This window comes from Eleutherodactylus coqui, chromosome 10 (genome assembly GCF_035609145.1).
Source record: "Eleutherodactylus coqui strain aEleCoq1 chromosome 10, aEleCoq1.hap1, whole genome shotgun sequence".
Lineage (NCBI taxonomy): Eukaryota > Metazoa > Chordata > Amphibia > Anura > Eleutherodactylidae > Eleutherodactylus > Eleutherodactylus coqui.
Genome location: NC_089846.1, coordinates 30,732,721 through 30,750,688, shown reverse-complemented (window position 1 = coordinate 30,750,688; position 17,968 = coordinate 30,732,721). Strand labels below are relative to the sequence as shown.

The window sequence follows — 17,968 nt, the reverse complement described above, 5'->3', positions numbered from 1 at the left end:
TACATTATGGGCGGCAGCTTGCCCCACTTTCTGCCATCCAAGATGGCTGCAGCAATATTCCATCTATCCAGTGAACACTTCGCACTGCTCTAATTGGCCATTGCAGATTACATAAGCAACTGCAGTCAATTGGAGAGCAGGTATAGCACACAGGTAGTTAACACTACCAATAGCTTGTGCGGATTAGGTAGCCTAAAGATTGCATAAGCCATTTTGGACCGACAAAAATGGGACCGGCAACTGTTGGATTGGAGGGACGGAAGAAAACAGCTGCAGGTAATCTACCCCATCCCTGTCTGGTCCTGGGACAGAATTTTGTTCCAAAACTGTAGGGTTACTTTAAGGTGTCCATACACTCTAACACTGAAATCAGTTTGAACACTATGACCCCTACTTTAGAATCTGTACCCATATAGTGCCCAATTATACCCATAGTAATCCTCTCTAAACTGTGGTTGGAATCATGCAAGATGGTATATGAAGTCAGACTGGTGACAGATCTTGGGCCTTTTTCACAGCCTGATCAGCCAAGACTGCTTGCCTGAACTTTTTTTGCTCAATCACTGGGCCATGTAAAAGTACAAGCAATCAGCTGATTGCTTGCCCTTTTACATGGCCTGTTCATCAGCTGATTGCCTAATTTATGCAAGTTTACTGGTCACCTACATGGACAGATATGCAGGCGACCAAGGACAGCTCCATGGGGTCAAACAATTGTATTAACGATCATTCCACCCTTAAGAGCATTTGAATCAGTCTGTATACAAGGCCAGGCAGATGAGCCCCGATCTCCTTGATCACTCATTAGTTAAATGGTCTCTACTCGTCTAATTAGAGATACATCCCATCACCATTCATAATGTTGATCGTTAGGATTCATCTATCCTATGATCTACCATGGTGTTTCTCAAGTCTCTCCAACAGGCCATGTTTGCAGGATTTCCTTAGTCTTTGTACAGGTGATGTAATTATTCTCAGCGCCTCCGAAATTACCCCAGGTGTTTGTACTATAAGAGACCCTCAAATCAGTGTGGTCTATCACACTTTGCTGACCTCATCTAAAGCGATCTGTTGATATACAGGCATCTAGAGAAGAAACTTCGGAGGGAGGGCAGCTGAGATGGGTCACATGTGTGGATCAGAGCTCTCCAACTATAAATCATTATAGTGTTACTTGTTTAAGGAGGAAGTACGCACTTTAGGACGCTTCCACCTCTCCTTTGATGTATTCCTCACAGCTATGTTCATTCCTTCATAAGGAGTACAAAGATATGAACATGATGCTATGTTTCCTACAGAAGCTAACAGTAAAGCAATGTCTCCAAAGGTGACCACCTTCTTATGGCCACGAGGACGAAAAAGTCAAAAGTATTCAACTCTTTACAGATCTTAAAAAGTAGAATCATAAATATTTTCAACTTGTTCCAAATAGAAAGGTCTACTTAAATGTATCTAGCTATCTCTGGCTTTCAGCATTCAGGCCTTCCAAGCCTTGACTTACAACCGCCATAGCAAGTCAATAGGCATGAGAGATGTCCAACTGTCGAAGTTACACAGAACCTTCTTATATGGACACCGAGGCACCTTCAGAACACTCTGGAGAAAAGGTTTATTTCCTTGGTGTACAATGGGTATACAGTGTATGGTAATGCAGCTAATGCCGAGTGACTGGTAAGTGCATTGACTGTTCTACCGGCATTTCATGCCTACTGTACACTAAGAAAGAAATACAACAAATCCCTGGAGTGTTCCTTTAAGGCAGGTACATTATGTTTAATGTTAAAAGGGATTATCTAAGATTACAAGAAAAATGTTATTTTTAATTTTGTCCTCAGAAACAGCTCCGTTCTTGTCCACAGGCTAATTCTGGTATTGCAGTTCAGTTCCAATAAAGTAAGTGAGGCTGAGCCGCAATTGTAGCCAGAGCTGGGAAATGGTGCGGTTTCTATAAAATGGGAGATTTTTATCTAGCCTCAAACCTTCCCTCTTTAGGCCGGGTTCACACGGGACAGATTTGCTGTGGAAATTCAGTGCAGAATTTCTGTGCAGTAAATCCGCCCACAGCTCCTAATTTTGCAAAAATCTCATCCACACAGGGCGGCCAATCAGTCGCGGCAAAGCCGGGCGGAACAGGCGATGCGGTGTGAAATTTCAAGCCGCAGCGTGTTATTTTTTTCCCCCACTGTGGCCTCTCTCCTCTCTATGGTGAAACCGCTCCAAAAGCCGCAGCAAAATGCCGCAGGTTTTTAAGATGCACCCATCTCACATTTTTTGGTGCGGGCAAACCGCGACATTTCCGTCCCGTGGGAACCCAGCCGTAGGGAAAGAGTGGTTGTATGCGCAATCCCTTTCCTTAAAGAGGCACGAGACGTATTTCTTAGCTTGACTCCTTTCTTTTTTATTAAGTATTAATCCAACATACAATAGACGCGTTTCGGGGCCGTTGCGCCCCTTCTTCAGTATTTTAGTTGGTGACACACAGCCGGCACTGGTGTGTTCTCTTTACAGAGGAGTGGAGCACACCAGATCTGTGTGTCCCTAGCTAAAATACTGAGGAAGGGGCGCAATGGCCCCGAAACGTGTCTGTTGTATGCTGGATTAATTCTTAATGAAAACAGAGGAGTCGAGCCAAGAAATACGTCTGATGTCTCTTTAAGAAAAGGGATTGCGCCTACAACCACTCTCTTCCTACACTTATTTTATGTACTTGCACGTCCTCCTGGAAAGCTGTGGCGTTTGGGGACTCGCTGTGCCGTTTGGGGACTGGCTGCACCCTCTCAGACTCGACAAGAATTGATCAATCTCACTCTCATCTGTAGAATGAGGGGGGAGAAAATTAAATAAAATTCCCAAACCAAAACATCGGTTTATAGACTCTGAAACTCTCAAGTACATGTTCCACTTTCTCATCTTTCAATAGCCTCCCCTTTAGGGAGCTTTCACAGGGAATGGAACTATTCCACAACAGAAAGTGGATTGTTGCAGAATAGCCCCAAAAACCTAAAAAATAATGCCAAGGCCCTATAACAGGTATGAGCATCACGGGATCTTCACATTTGTCTTTCCCAACGCGTTTTTTACTGGCCTCCTCGCACACCCAATCGCATGCGGTTACAGATTATTTGCTCCTTGTTCGGTTAGAACGATACAGAATCATCACGTGCCGCTGTCCCGGACCGCTCATCGATATCGCTTCTACAGAGACCGGAAGTGTGCAGAAAAACTTAGTATAGCATAACACTGGAGCGCGTGGAGCCGGCGAGCTCAGCACGGATAATACAACTCAACGTGGGCATTTTTTTTTTTGTCTTTTTAAGTATCTATATTTACAAAATACCAAATACAAAAACATCCTGTTAGAAAAAATTTCCACCAACTCTTCACGTCTGCCGCTCCGGCAGGGCAGGGGTTAGAGGTTATGGTTAGCAGCAATGGGTTCTGCTCAGTAGTACTTGTGCGCGCCGAATGCATTAGCCAATCTTCCAATATTTCACGGTGGGGGCATCTGTTGGCAACGGGCAGGACTGGGGGGCAGGCGGGCTGCGGCGCTCTGTTCTGTTCTGAAGCTGTAGTCATACTGTGGGAAGACAAAAAGCGGAAAAGGTTGTCAGCTGGATATTATTCATATGGATTATGAAGTACAGATGTAGCGTTCGTTAAATTGCTGCGGCATTAACGTATGCCGTTAACGTCGTGCGGCCACTCGCTTGGTATTGAGGCGGCCACGTCGCACAAACTGTGGCGAATGTTCGGATAAAAAAAAAATCTACATCTGTAACTGAACAGGCAAATATGGTGGTTGGGTTTAATCCGGCACCGTAAGGCTGACACCGTGTTTCAGCACTGCCATCTTGTGGCCAATGATAAAATTACTACACATCTCCAAATAAAGAACCCTACAAGCAGTGACGTGATGGGGTGTGCAAAATATTTAGGCATGTTAGGAGCGCTAATGTTTTTAGGTTCTCCCACTACCGCAGTCTTGTTCTAAGACGTATTTGCGCAGGCGATCTGCACGTGCGAGATCCGTTCAACTGCAATATGGACGGAACTCGCATGAGACAATGACCCATTATCTTCTGTGCCTTTATACATGTACGTGATTTCTCTTTCAGACAAGATAGAAAAATCGCAGCATATCCTATTTTTTAAGGCAATCCCGTCATAGAAATTCTATGGCGGCAAAATAAATATTCGCAGGTAGATGTGACTTTCATGAGAGCGCACGTGGCGCCATAAAATGAGGGTTGAATGCATTGCTGATGCTGATACTAGGCCTACACAAGTGGTACGGGTTACATGCTGCGCCCCCTGCTGATACACACAGCTGACAAAACCCCTTTAATGACATGGCCTAGTGCGCCATTTACTGGATTGGCGATATTTTGTATTGTAATCACCGCATTTTTTAGCCATAATTTTATTTTAGTTTTTCAAATCGACGTGGACATATGGGGGCCTGTTTTTTGTGTGGGATGAGCTGTATTTTTAGATGGCACCGGTTTAAAGTATATATATATAAGGTGAGTTCACACTGGTGTTTTCTGTTTACATCTAGAAGGCAGCAGCAATTCAGCAATTGTGTGATGTACGGACTTCTCCCTCACCTGTCCACTAGGGGTGGTATGTTCAGACATGGATGTCCTGATATAACCAGCTTTTCAACACAACAGGATTTTGCGATACTCTGTCACAAGATCTTCATCCTAAATACAGTTTTTTTTTTTAGTGTGGCCACCTAGTGGTTGTGATGGGGGTTGCAGAGTCCAAAGGTTTTGCTGCGATGTTGTATGGAATTGGTTTCATGAGAAATGCCAGTCCTTAACCATATTGGAACGGAAGTAAAGATAGACGCATCCATAAATGACTATTTATTCTTCAGATTGTAACGGTTATGGGGATAACCATAATTAAAATAGTTCATGTTTTCCTACTTTTGAACATTTAAAAAAAAAAAAAAAGTTGAAGTCAATTGTGTCGCTGTTTGAGGGAAGTTTTTTTTCAGGACAAACAGTATTTTTGACGTTTTGATGGGGGGGAGGGGGGGTGAACAAAAGACAGCAAATGTGTCATTTTATTTTAGTTATTTTTGGTGTTCACTGTGCGGTAAATGGTCATCTTTATTTTATCACACAGATTGTTACAAATGTGTCAATACCAGGGGCGTAACTATAGAGGGTGCAGGGATGCGGTTGCACCCGGGCCCAGGAGCCTTAGGGGCCCATAAGGCCTTTCTTCTCCATATAGGGAGCCCAGTACTATGAATAAAGCATTATAGTTGGGGGCCCTGTTACAGGCTTTGCATTGGGGCCCAGGAGCTTCAAGTAACGCCTCTGGTCGATACCATTTACTGGTTTCAAATTTTTTCTTACTTTATTATTTATGAAACATTTTTTGCATTCTTTCCCTTTTTTAATCCCACTGAGGTGGCTTGAATGTCCAATCTGACTGCTGGTATAATACACTGCAATACGTCTGCAGTGACAGAGAGCACTAAAAGCAGCATCTAAGGAGTTAAACATTTTGGATCGGCGCTAACTACATATAGATGGCACCTGCTCCTGCGTCTGCACCATCACTGCAATGTCCGTGGTTTGCGCTGACTACTTTCCTGCCGCGATGCAGTTGTATGTTGCAGGCCAGGAAGAGGTTATGGAGTGGTGGAGTTTTTTCCTCTCTACACGAATTCCAGCTTTAAGCGATGGCTCAAGGATGAGATCATGAAAATCAGCGGCGGCACCTCTGGGGTACCTCTGGTAGCTGCACCCTTTATAGTGCCACTATGTATGAAGGCACCCCGAGGCCACAATGCGTAATGTGGGGAGTGAAATGTAATCATCGTATGGCGGTATTGGTTATAGGATGGTAATACTATTCGGTCTATATAGTATATATGTTATTTGGTCACTGGGAGTTCTTTACAAATGTCCTGAGACGAGTCTGTGAATAATATCTGTAGAACGCTCATATTCGGATGTCAGAACCTGATATTTATACAGAGTTGAGTGGCGCTACGTAAGCGCTGCTCATCACTTCCTGATCTCTTTTCCAAAAAGTTCCATCTCCTGTGCCAACTACTGACTGACGTTCAATGCGCTCCCTTCCCAATTTAACCCAGTAAGGACCCAGCACTGCAGACATATAGCACTTGGTCCTGGACTCTTAGCCCGTGCCATTGTAAATCTACAGTGCCAGTCATATGGTACAGGTTGGGTGCTTGTCTTTCAGAGGCAGCCAAGCACCCCAAGGAGAAGGCAGAAGCAGTTTATAACCACTTATGACATCTCTTTTGCAGGCTAAATAGCACTCAATGAGCACCATGTAAAGAATACAGAAAGTGGCAGTACACAGTAATCGCAGGATCACCAGCAGACCCCAGAACAGCTCTTGCAGCGAGTACTGTCACTACAGGGGGATGTTTAGCCCCTTAACTGTGGCTCCTATGGATGCCCCAGCTACAGTGCAAAACCAAAGGGAAAAAAAAAAGACAGAGGTTTTATATATTGTCATGGATGTTGAAAAAAAAAAAAAAAGTTTAAAAAAACTTTCAGGACAATGCCATACATTAAAAAAAAAGAACAAAGGAAAAAGGGGGAAAAAACCCAAACTACTGTCCATGTCAACATAAAGCATGGCCATATCTGCCCTGTAATCAGAGACTATACAGATTATATGAATTTGTTTTTATTTTTACCTTGTACATATTACCCTTAGCAAAAGGGGCGCACTAATACCACTTGGGCCAGTGAGAATGGGCACTATTACTTCTGGGGCCACTGAGAGGAGGCACTATGAGCAGGGGGTTGGACCAGATGACCCTGGAAGTCCCTTCCAACGCTACCATTCTATGATTCTATTACTTCTGGGGCCCCTGAGAGGAGGTGGTATTACTATTGGGGCCACAGAGATAAGCTATGACACTACCCATGCCCCCCTGGCCACACCCTCTTTTACATTTGGCGAAAGGTGGAAACCCTAACCACACTCTTCTGATAGCGGTCTAAAATTGCAGCCAATCACAGCTCAGGTTTCGTTTTAACTCATCAGTATAAGAAATTAAAGCTGTGCTGCAATTGGTTGATAGCTTTGCCTAAATCGGCAGATTTTTCCGGCAGAGGTACACATACGAGTGACGTGACTTAGTTCTTTAACCTGACCAGACTATAGCAAGTAGGGGAGGATACATGTAGGCAGGTATAATATTCAGCGGATCACTATTATACTTGCACATGGTTTGTTACCCACCTTTATCGGGTTCCTGAAAGGAAAATCTGCCTAGCGCTGCTACTATAAGGAGGATTCATTACTGTATAACCAGACAGATGTGTTCATTAACGCTGCACACAGATTCTTACCCAGCTTTCCCAGACTCCTGAATAGCAAATCTGACCAGTTATTCCACAATACGAGAGTTGGGGATTGATCACTAACTAAGCAGATCTAGCAAAGATCCGGAGTGCTGGACAGCTGGATTACCATGTGTGGGAGGCCGTCATGGAGAAAGTATCATAGTAACGTAGTATGTAAGGCTGGGGCCCAATGTCCACGGGCAAAATAGAATTAATAAAGCCACACGCGTGATCCGTGCCCATAGGAGAACATTGGACACCCGCAGGTAGTTAAATACCTGCGGATGTCATTTTTCCCTGCCGCGCGGATCACACGTGTGGGAAAGCACCCGCAGTATGCTCCATTTCGTGCAGTTTTCCCACACGGACGGCTTCCATTGAAGCCGTCCAGTTCCACGGCTGTTGTTGGGACCGCAAGAAAGTAGGAAATCAAAAAAATTTAAAATGTGCGCGGCATGCTGCTGGTGTGCCGAGCACATCCACCGGCTGAAGAAAGAAGATCCGGCCACGACGGAGGGGAGACTCGCAGCGTTCGGACAGCTAAGTATAATCTTTTTTCTTGGCTTCAGGTCTGCGGGCCAGAAGGGACCCACTGCGTGATTCTGCATGGAGTATCTGTGCAGGCCCGAATTTCCCCGTGGACACGAGGCCTGAGGGTACAATCACACGCAGCGGAAAAGTCTGAGGCAAAGTCCACAGCATTTCCACATCAGAAACAAAAGTTAAAATCCGCACCGATGGATCCACAGCGGTCGCTCCTCTCACCTCGCAATCGGCAGCCATCATCCGACAACTGCTACCAAGTGCTGTGGCCACCGGTCAGGTGATACACCAGTTCAGCACTGACTGCGATGGTGGCGCTTAGTAGTGGTTACCAGGTGAGGGATGTAAGGCTGCAGTGAGGGGCTGCGGATAGCGAGGTGAGAGAAGCGGCAGGCGATTTTGTGTGCAGATTTTGTCTCTATTTTTGATGCTGAAATCCTGCGGATTTTTTGTGCAATTCTTGTTCATGAATCGCCCGTTTCCCGTGAGAGCGTTCCAAAAAACTGATTGCACGCTCGTGCCACGCAAAAGCATTGCGATCCATTTTTAACGCATGTTACTATGGGGATCACATGAAAAGGATTTTTTAGCGCACTTGAAAATCGATGTAAAACGGATGTCTGTTGTATAAAAAGACAAAAACCGCAACCGAAGATCACACCTAAATCACACGGAAATTTTTTTTCACTGACCACAAATTCCTCTTGCCTGTGTGAATAGAGCCTGAGGCCTCATGTCCGGGGGCAGATCGGATTCCGCATGCGCATTTCCGTAGCGGGAGACCTGTGGAAACCGATTGTGGAAGATCGTGGATGTAATGGTTTTTCTGTGTGGATGTACGCGGCTGCACTGCGGATCATCCGTGTGGAAAGAAAATCCCCAACCCCACCTCCCTAAGACCTCATGTCCACGGGGAAAACCAGGCCCGCTACGGATTCTCCATGTAGAATCCGCAGCGGGTCCCTCCTGCCCCGTGGACATGAGCGCTGAAAATCAGAATAAACTCACCTGCTCCGGACGATGCGGCTCTTCCTTCCTTCGCGGACAGATCTTCTTTCTCCGGCCCGGCGGATGTGCTCTTCTATTGAAGCCTATGGAAGCTGTCCGGATCCACGGGAGACCCGCACAAAAATGGAGCATGTCCATTTTTTTTCCTGCACGCGGATCCGTGCCTGACGGGATAAATGACATCCGCAGGTATTTAACTACCTGCGGGTGTCCAATGCATCCCTATGGGGCGCGGATCCGTGTGCGGGAGAAACGCTGGGGATTTTAAGGCCGTGGACATGAGGCCTAATTGATCTCAACTTTCAAATCCGCAGTGCATCCACAATTGTATTTGCGGATGCATCGCGGATCATCTGATGCCATTGACTTCTATTGAGATCATTCGCTCGGAATCCGCACAGAAATGGAGCATGCTGCGATTTGTTTCTCGCACTAAACGGTCCGCGAATCAAATCCACATGCTTGAATTCCATAGCAAATGTCATTGCTGCCCTATGGGCACTTTGAATTGCGGATCTTCCGTGCAGGTGTCTGTGGACATTGGGCCTGAGGGTGCGTTCACATGTTGTGCACTTTGGTGCGGATCTGCACCATTTGGCGGTGACTTTGATACTGTTTTTGCAGTAGGCCTGCAATCTAGCCAATTGTCTTTTTTTTTGGATGGGCCAGATAATCAGCTGATCAATAAGGGGCCCGAGCAGCGGGCCACCATCCATCAACTACTGATGACCTACCCAGAATAGGGCTCACGCTGCGTGATGTGCGGTGAATTAGAGCATGCTGCGATCCTTTGTACACAGGTATCAGTGTTTAATGTGAGTGGATCAATGAAAGTCTATTCACCTTCATTGACTCCATTCAAAGCAACCGTGTATCGCATGTGTAATACGCGTCAAAATCACGGCCGTGTGAATGAGCCCTAACAGGATGCCATTTTGTCACAAACTACTACATAGCAGACATATCACTGCAAAGAGCGGTGCAAAAAGAGGACGACCGTGTCTGTAAGGTTGTATTCACACAGTGCGATGTCGGACCGAGAACCGCGGCCTGATATCGCTCTTATAAACTTGCGATTTTTTAAATGAGCGCGATACATTTTGCAAGAAAAAAACAACTATATTTGGAATTTTAACACTCCTGAAAAGCGCACGTTTTTCCAACTGTAAAGATAGAAAATGGCATCTACATGCACGTGCGGTGCGATATTTGTTCTTTAGTCGCATAGAAGCTAATCGCCCAAAAACTGGACATGTTGCGATTTTTCGATCGGTGCGAGTGAAAAATGGTTCATGTGAATTCATCCACTGAAATCAGTAAGTTCCTTTCGGGTGCGAGCTCTGTCCACATCGCAATTGGACGGAACTCATGCATGAAAAACGTTTGTGTGAATGCACCCTCAAAGACAAACCCGCTTGATTATGCAGTGATCGGCCCCCTGCACACGGGCGGAAATTCCGCAGCGGGATTTCCCGCAGAATTTGCACCCGTGCCCGCTGCCATAGTATTGCATTATCTAATGCAATCCTATGCAGACAGCCGCGATTTGACCGCGTGAAAACACGTGCGGAAAACAAATCGCGGCATGTCCTATTTTGTGTGAGCCTCGCAGAGGCCCGCACAGAGACGTCACTAGTGACGCGCCGGCTCCGCTCTGCGCATGCGCCCGCTGGGCACCTAGCAGAGCTGGGAGACGCCGGGAGCAGCTGAGCCGCAGTGGTCGCTGCAGGGGCACGGGTCGGATTCCGCTGTTAGATCCGATCTGGCCATCTGCAGGAGGCCATATAGGAAGGGGGTTTATGCAGATTTGCAGTTCAGAAGCTTTGTGGCCTTCTGTGTAAAGCTGTAACATAAACATAGCATGTTAGGCTGAAGGGAGACCATGTACATCTGGTTCAGTCTGTTTCTACCCTCCACCCCCTTCCTTGTTGATCCAGAGGAAGGCAAAAAAAAACCCAATGAGGCAAAAGCCAATTAGCCCTTTTGGGGGAAAAATTCATTCCCGACTCCATAATGGCAGTCAGAATAATCCCTGGATCGTGCCGCCACAAAGCGCTATGGTGAGCGCCAATTTAATAATTATTCTTTGTGGCTTACAATTAATTGTGATTTGTTCGGACGCCAGTGCCCTTGGGCACAATTTATAGTTGTGGGTGTGGAATAATAACGCAGACAGATATTTTGCTTAATTTGTTGCAAAACCGGCATTATTAGATAAAGCGATGAGATGAGGCTGTTGTCTTCATCACATTCAGTGCATAATAAATGATACTTAAATTGCAACAATGTATCCACCTGTGTCTGACTCCTCCATATACTGGGGCTGACTCTGGCTCTCCTTTCTCCATCCTTCTTTGTATTTATATCTCTTTATCTCCCTCTCTCCATATTTACATCTCCCATTTTCCCTCTATTCACTGTCACAGCTGTCTCTCCTCCTCAGTTGCTCACGGTTTCTCAGATTTCTCTCTCTGTCTCTTTTCACTTCTCTCTCCTGCCTGGCACTTTTTTTTCTGGCGCTCTCTCTCTCTGCCCGGCGCTTGCTTTGCCTGATGCGTCTCATTGGCTCATTCATCAACTGACTCCTGCCATCGTTGTCTGGCTATTTATAATCACCTGACCAGTTTGTCTGCAGCCAATCACAGCCTATCTGGTTGCTAGGCTACCTGCATCCCTTGTGTAAACTGACTCAGATTAAACCCTAGGGCCAGTTATTATATTACCGGTCCCCGTAACTAAACAGTGCTATGTGGTGCCTGTTTTTCAGGCCACTACACCTGGATCAACGTTTGGGCTCTACCCGACTCCAAGAGCCGGATCAACAACCCCGCTAGTTATTAAAGGTCTATATCCTGTAATATCATAGCGCTCTAAAAAGACGTCTAGTCCCCTCTTAGGGCCCATTTACACGCCAAGGTGATCACTCAACATTTACTCAAAGGGCAGTTTGAGTGACAGTTTTGAGCGTTCACTTTTCATAAGTGTGTAAAGGAAGGCTCACGCTGTATGCAGAAGACAAGCGGGGACCTCTATCTTTTGTAGACAGCTGTTGTCTTCTCAGAGCGCTCAGCTGATATACAGCTGAGCGCTCCAAGCGGGGTATACAAAGGACAGCTGGCGCGCAATAGTATCAGTGGTATCTGGCTGAGAACTCAGTGTGCGGCACTGATAAGACTCATCGTTAACGAAAACTGCACGATGTCCGCACATTTAGACCCAACGATTCTTTCTCAAAAGTCAGCTTTGAGAGAATCTTGAGCGAGAGTCTTTTGGTCTAAATGGACCTTTAAACTCCTCTATGGATTTTGCCATCACTACATCCTCAGGCAGAGAGTTCCACAGTCTCACTGCTCTTACAGTAAAGAACCCCTTTCTATGTTGGTGATGAAACCTACTTTCCTCTAATCGTAGCGGATGCCCTCTCGTTACCGTTGCAGTCCTGGGTATAGACAGATCATGGGAGAGATCCTTGTATTGTCCCCTCATGTACTTATACATGGTTATTTGGTCGCCCCTTAGACGTCTTTTTTCCAGGGTGAATAATCCCAATTTTGATAGCCTCTCTGGGTATTCCATTCCTCCCATTCCCTTTATTAATTTAGTTGCCCTTCTTTGAACCCCCTCCAGCACTGTAACATCTTTCCTGAGCACCGGTGTCCAGAACTGTACGCAGTATTCCATGTGAGGCCTGACAAGTGCCTTATATAGTGGGAGAATAATGTTCTCGTCCCTCGCCCCTATACCTCTTTTACTGCACCCCAAGACTTTATTAGCTTTTACAGCAGCTGACTGGCATTGGTTGCTCCAGTTAAATCTACAGTCCACTAGTACCCCCAGGTCTTTTTCCCTCTCACTTTTCCCTAGCAGTACCCCATATATTGGTGACATCCGTTTCTCCTGCCCATGTAATAGAGGTACTATTTCACTATGCAGATACTATTGCTTTGATGCTCTTCCTTTTCGGGACCACAGTAGATTGCATGAGCGATCCATATGATTTCTTCTACTATGCCACTGTAAGCGGCTTAATTCGCAAAAGCGATTTTTCACTTGGACCAAGAGACAGAATTTGTACGGAAAGTGACCCCATCCATGACCATGGCACACAGTGGGGTCTATTTTCGTGTGAGTTCTGTGCATCTCGCAAGGCACAAAACTCATTGGAGAATGTTAGTCGTGTAAATAAAGCCTAAACTAGGAGATTTCTACCAACAAATTGTAACATAGGACAAAACGGAAGCAAGAAAAATACGTCTACACTGCTGTTCTTTTTTTCTTGCTTTGGGTTTTAATCTATAGTGTTCCTTAACCCCTTAGTGACGGCCCAATAGTGTTTTTATGTTCTGCCATTGCAGGACGTGTATGGAGGGAGATAGCGCCGCTATCTCCCTCCATACAGCGTGGGAGTCAGCTGTTTATTACAGCTAACAACCGCGGGCAATAGCTGCAATCAGCAGCGTGGCCGATCGCCGCTATTAACCCTTTAAATGCTGCTGTCAATTCTAACAGTGGCATTTAAAACCCCAACCGATGTTTGGGGGTCCCGTACGCCCCCCCCCCCCCCCCCCCCCGTGGTGAGATCAGGGGAGCCGTGCAGGTGTTATGGCAGCCAGGGATCTATTGAAAGGAGCGATCAAAGCATCGCTGGTTGTGGTCCCTCCTGGGGACTAAAAGAAAAAATAAAAAAAGAATAAAATGTTACTAATTATTAAAAAAAAAAAATACAAAAGTTAAAAAAAACCTTTTGCCACGTTTGCAATAAAAGAATCTAAATAATAAAGCAAAAATACGTATTTGGTATCGCTGCATCTGTAAAAGTCTGATCTAGCAAAGTAATGCATTATTTACCCCGCAGGGTGAACGTCGTCCGATAAAAAAAAAAAAGACCGCCAGAAATGCGCTTTTTTTGGTCACCCTATCTCCAAGAAAAAATGTAATAAAAAGCGATCAAAAAGTCATTTGTATTCAAAAATGGTATCTACCGAAACGACGGGACGTACCGCACAAAATGAGCCCTCACTCAACTATGTCAATGGAAAAATAAAAGAGTTATTGTGCGCAGAAAGTAGAGACCAAAAATAATTTTAAAAAAAGTAAATATCCTTAAAAAAAAAATAGTACAGCAAAAAAAATATATAAATACAAGTTTGGTATCGTAGTAATTGTACTGACCCATAGAGTTAGAATTTTTTAAAAGTTTTCAGTACATTATATTGTTCAATAAATACCATTGAAAAATACAACTCGTCCCGCAAAAAACAAGCCCTCATACAGCGACGCCGATGGATAAATAAAAAAGGTACGATTTTTTAAAAGCGAGGAGGAAAAAACGAAAATAGAAAAAAAAAGTAAAAAAGCTCCGTCACTAAGGGGTTAAAGCAACCCTCCCGTCCTGGGCAAACAAAGATGGCCACACTACTTCTCTATGCATCATCAGTCTAGGACCCTATATCTGCTCTGATTGGTCAGTGCTGTCCACATGATCAGTGCTGACCCGTCAGAGCAGCCTGTAGTGTCTTAGACTACCAATGTATACTAGATCCCACCATTTGCAATTGGTTTATTTACATGGGTGAAGTTGGTCCCATATATTCTATCGGTGATAACTCTGGCTACCGAGCAGCCACGGAAGTGTGACAATGTTGTGGGGACATCCCTGTGACCCCCCTGTGTGTGCGGCCGAGCATTAGCCTCCTGGAAGATGCCTTTTAGAAGCCGCCATGAGAGGAACACATGTGGCTGCAGGATGTCCTGAGCTGTCATTGTCCCTCGTACCACTACTAGGCGTCCCACTGTCGTATACGATGGCCAGCCAGACCATCACACCAGCAGGGGGCAGTGTGCGACTCCACAGAAAAGGCAGGATTGAGGTGCTGTCCCCTAGGTCTCCAGACATGAATACTGCCGTCATCAGCGCCCAAACTAAACCTGGATTCGTCGCTGAAAACAATGCAGTTCAACTCTGTAGGGGCCAGTTTTGTTAATTATGACCCCACTGCAAACGGTGGCGACGGTCAGTGTCAGCCAAGCGCCTGAAAATAGTTCCAACAGGCACAGTCCTGTAACAGTGGCGCCACTGGTCTCTGGATGATCAGATGATCCTCTCTACTGTTTGTCTGTCGAGAGCAGACTCTGGTAACGGGGTGAAATCTCTTCTCTGCGCCGTAGAGGCGTCTAGTGGTCAACAAGCTCTACACAAGCGGAAGAAGAGGTCACTCCACACAAGGAGCCTCCGAGAGCCTCTTATAGGCCAAGAGGGGAACCACTTTTATGGCCTCAGGTGACAAGACCGTTCATCTAATCACCACAACTCTAATCATTTGTATATCTGCCTGAGATGAAACTGCATGCCGAGTTTTGGAGCAAAATGACAACTTCTAGGGGCTGGTTATTTATATATTTTACAAAAAATGACATAATTGAGCGTGTCTGTGGGCAGCTGTTGGCCAGAGGAGGTGGAGAACACCATCACGTTACTGCTAAGTAGATCAGAAAGAAAGAATGGAGGTCGGATAGAGTGGGGCAGCACTTTCTATTCTTGAGCCCTCAATTAGAGATGAAGGACAGTGAAAATTAATTTATACACTTTTCTGCGGCTGTCCAATAATCCAAAATATCTGAAAACCTGCAGCCAATTGATTACTGTCACTAGTTGTGTCTGATGCCACGCAGAAGGTGCCTCCACCACATACTCATATGCAGCAATACATAGTATAACTATGGGCCACTAACACAGAGGCAAAGCCGTTTTAGGAACGGAAGGGGTTACTGCAGCCGAGTGGGAGACTGTTTGTCAAACACAAACCTCCTGGAGCTGAATTGCAAGGAGGCGACTGGATCTGAGCACAACACATAAAGATGTCGAGCACTCGCTAATTAGCTCTTAAAAAGACACAAATTAGATATGCGTGGCTAACAGCAATTATAATCAAGACGAATCTCTAGCCATTTGGGAACAGAAGAAAAGAAACAAAAGGGGTAAGGAGAAGCAAGGAAGGAGAATGGAGGAAGAGAAAAGGACATGATGCAGAAAATACAGGGAAAATGTTATTCTACTATGTACTTGGCTTATTGTACATTTATAGAAACAGACGTGTTTCTATCTTATCATAGATTGTCATCTTCAGTTATCTTGTGATTTATCTCCCATGCACAAAAGCCATTAAAGAGTAAGCAGAACATTGTCATGAAAAAAATATTGATTCTTTTTAGATGTGCACCTGGAGAGGTTCAAATTGTTCTATATTGCTGGCCGATTTCTGCATTCTAATATGTGTGCTTGTGCAGCTGCAAGTTCAGGGCTCAAGGTACGTTTCCTGCAAAGCTGTGCAGTCTCTTTCTCAATGTTTTAGTCCGAGACACATAAGCTAGTAGAAAGAGAGAGAAAGAAAAAGAAAGAGTGTGCGCGCAGTTTTGCAGGAAACTTTTCCTGAGCCCTGAACTTGGAGCAGCACAAACACACAAATCAGAAATTAGCTAACAGAGTAATTTGAATCTCTCTTACAAAGCTGTGCAACGATGGATTTCTGTGAGAAAATGCAGCTCTGATGTGATATATAAACACTCGTGTGTGGATAACACACAACACGAGCCTGCTCTGACCATACATGCCTCAGTAGCAAGAACCAGAGGTGTAGTACATTACTAAAGGACCAGACTAGACATATAGTTTATAGCCTTTACTCATGGATCAGTAGTTGCATCTAATTGGTGCACCTAATTCTGTATAAGAGCAGGATATTTTTTCTTAATCAAGACTGTTAGCAAAATAATGCTTCACTGATTTCAGATTAGAGCAAAGGAACAAACAGTCCTATGTGTTTTGCATAACCACCAATCAAATTTCCTTACCACAGGCCTGTACATTGTTAAAGGGAACCTGCCATGAATTACAAGCACCATAAACAAAGTCATGGTGTTATAGTTTAGGTGATGAGGAGTCCGGGAAGCCTCTGTTCATACTCACCTGATTCCCTGTTCCTGCAGTGTTCCCTGAGGAAATCGGCATACGCACCTCAGCTTGATTCATTTCAGAAGGCTGTGTGCATGCGCTAACTTTGCCAGGGGACTCTGCAAGAACAGGGGACCATGTGAATAGGTGAGACAGCTTCCCGGACTCCACGTCACCTAGACTGTAACCACTATAACTTAGTTTATGGTGCTTAAAGTTGATGACAAGTTTTATTTAAAGGGGTTTTCCATGGAAATACTATTGATGACCTATCCTATAGTTGATCGTCCGGGGTCCATCGCTCGGTGCTCTGACCGATCAGCTGAGTGGGTGCATGCTGTCAGTGCTACAATAACACAGAGGTCGGAGTGGAAGAATCAGCGCTGACCTCCGTATAATGGCCAGCGCTTGTAACTGCAGGCACAGCTCTCATTGAAACCAATGAAAGCCATGCCTGCAGTTACAAGTGCTAGCCACTACATGGGAGGCTGGCGCGGAGACTTCCGCCCTAAATACACAGAGGTCGGAGTGGAAGTCTCCACACCAACCTCCCATGTAGTGGCCGGTGCTTGTAATTGCAGACACGTCTCTCAATCTCAACGAGAGCCGTACGTGAAGTTACAAGCGCTGGCCACTACACAGAGGTCGGCGCGTAGGTTTCCGCCCCAACCTCTGTGTTAGTGCGGTGCTAGCAGCATGCACCCGCCCAGCTGATCGGTCGGTGTCCTGAGCTGCAGACCCCAGCCGATCAACTATTGATGACCTATCCTAATGATAGGTCATCAATCGTATTTCCATGGGAAACCCCTTTAACTCTACTGCACCAGTGAGTGTAGTAACTGGGAATGTCACATAAGATGGCATGGAGATACTGATGTAAGGAAAGAAGTTCTTACATGAATCTTAAAAGAATTAAACACTTTATGGAGACCCCGACTACCATTTCCACAATGGTTTGTGTTATTCTTACCTCCTTCTCTATTTCCGCCAGGGACTTGATTGTAATCCCCAAAAGATCAACCTGCTGCATCTGAAACAAAGAAACCTCTTTCTGATTAACCAGAATTGAAGAGGTTCAATTAAGAAAGAAATAGGAATCTTTGTATTATAAAAAGTG

General features: G+C 45.3%; 1 protein-coding gene across 4 annotated transcripts in view; it reads right to left on the bottom strand.

Annotated features, from left to right (window-relative positions):
• Positions 1 to 2,616: 2,616 nt before the first annotated feature.
• MVB12B (multivesicular body subunit 12B) overlaps positions 2,617 to 17,968 on the bottom strand; it is a 133,526-nt gene continuing 118,174 nt past the window's right edge. For 3 of the 4 annotated variants that reach the window (XM_066580764.1, XM_066580765.1, XM_066580762.1), the window contains 2 exons: positions 17,822 to 17,902; positions 2,617 to 3,577 (listed from right to left, as the gene is read on the bottom strand). In XM_066580764.1, coding sequence (XP_066436861.1) covers positions 3,491 to 3,577; positions 17,822 to 17,902 — 168 coding nt within the window. In that variant the 3' untranslated portion in view covers positions 2,617 to 3,490. The remainder of the gene's footprint in view (positions 3,578 to 17,821; positions 17,903 to 17,968) is intronic. The other variant, XM_066580763.1, reaches the window with a different exon arrangement.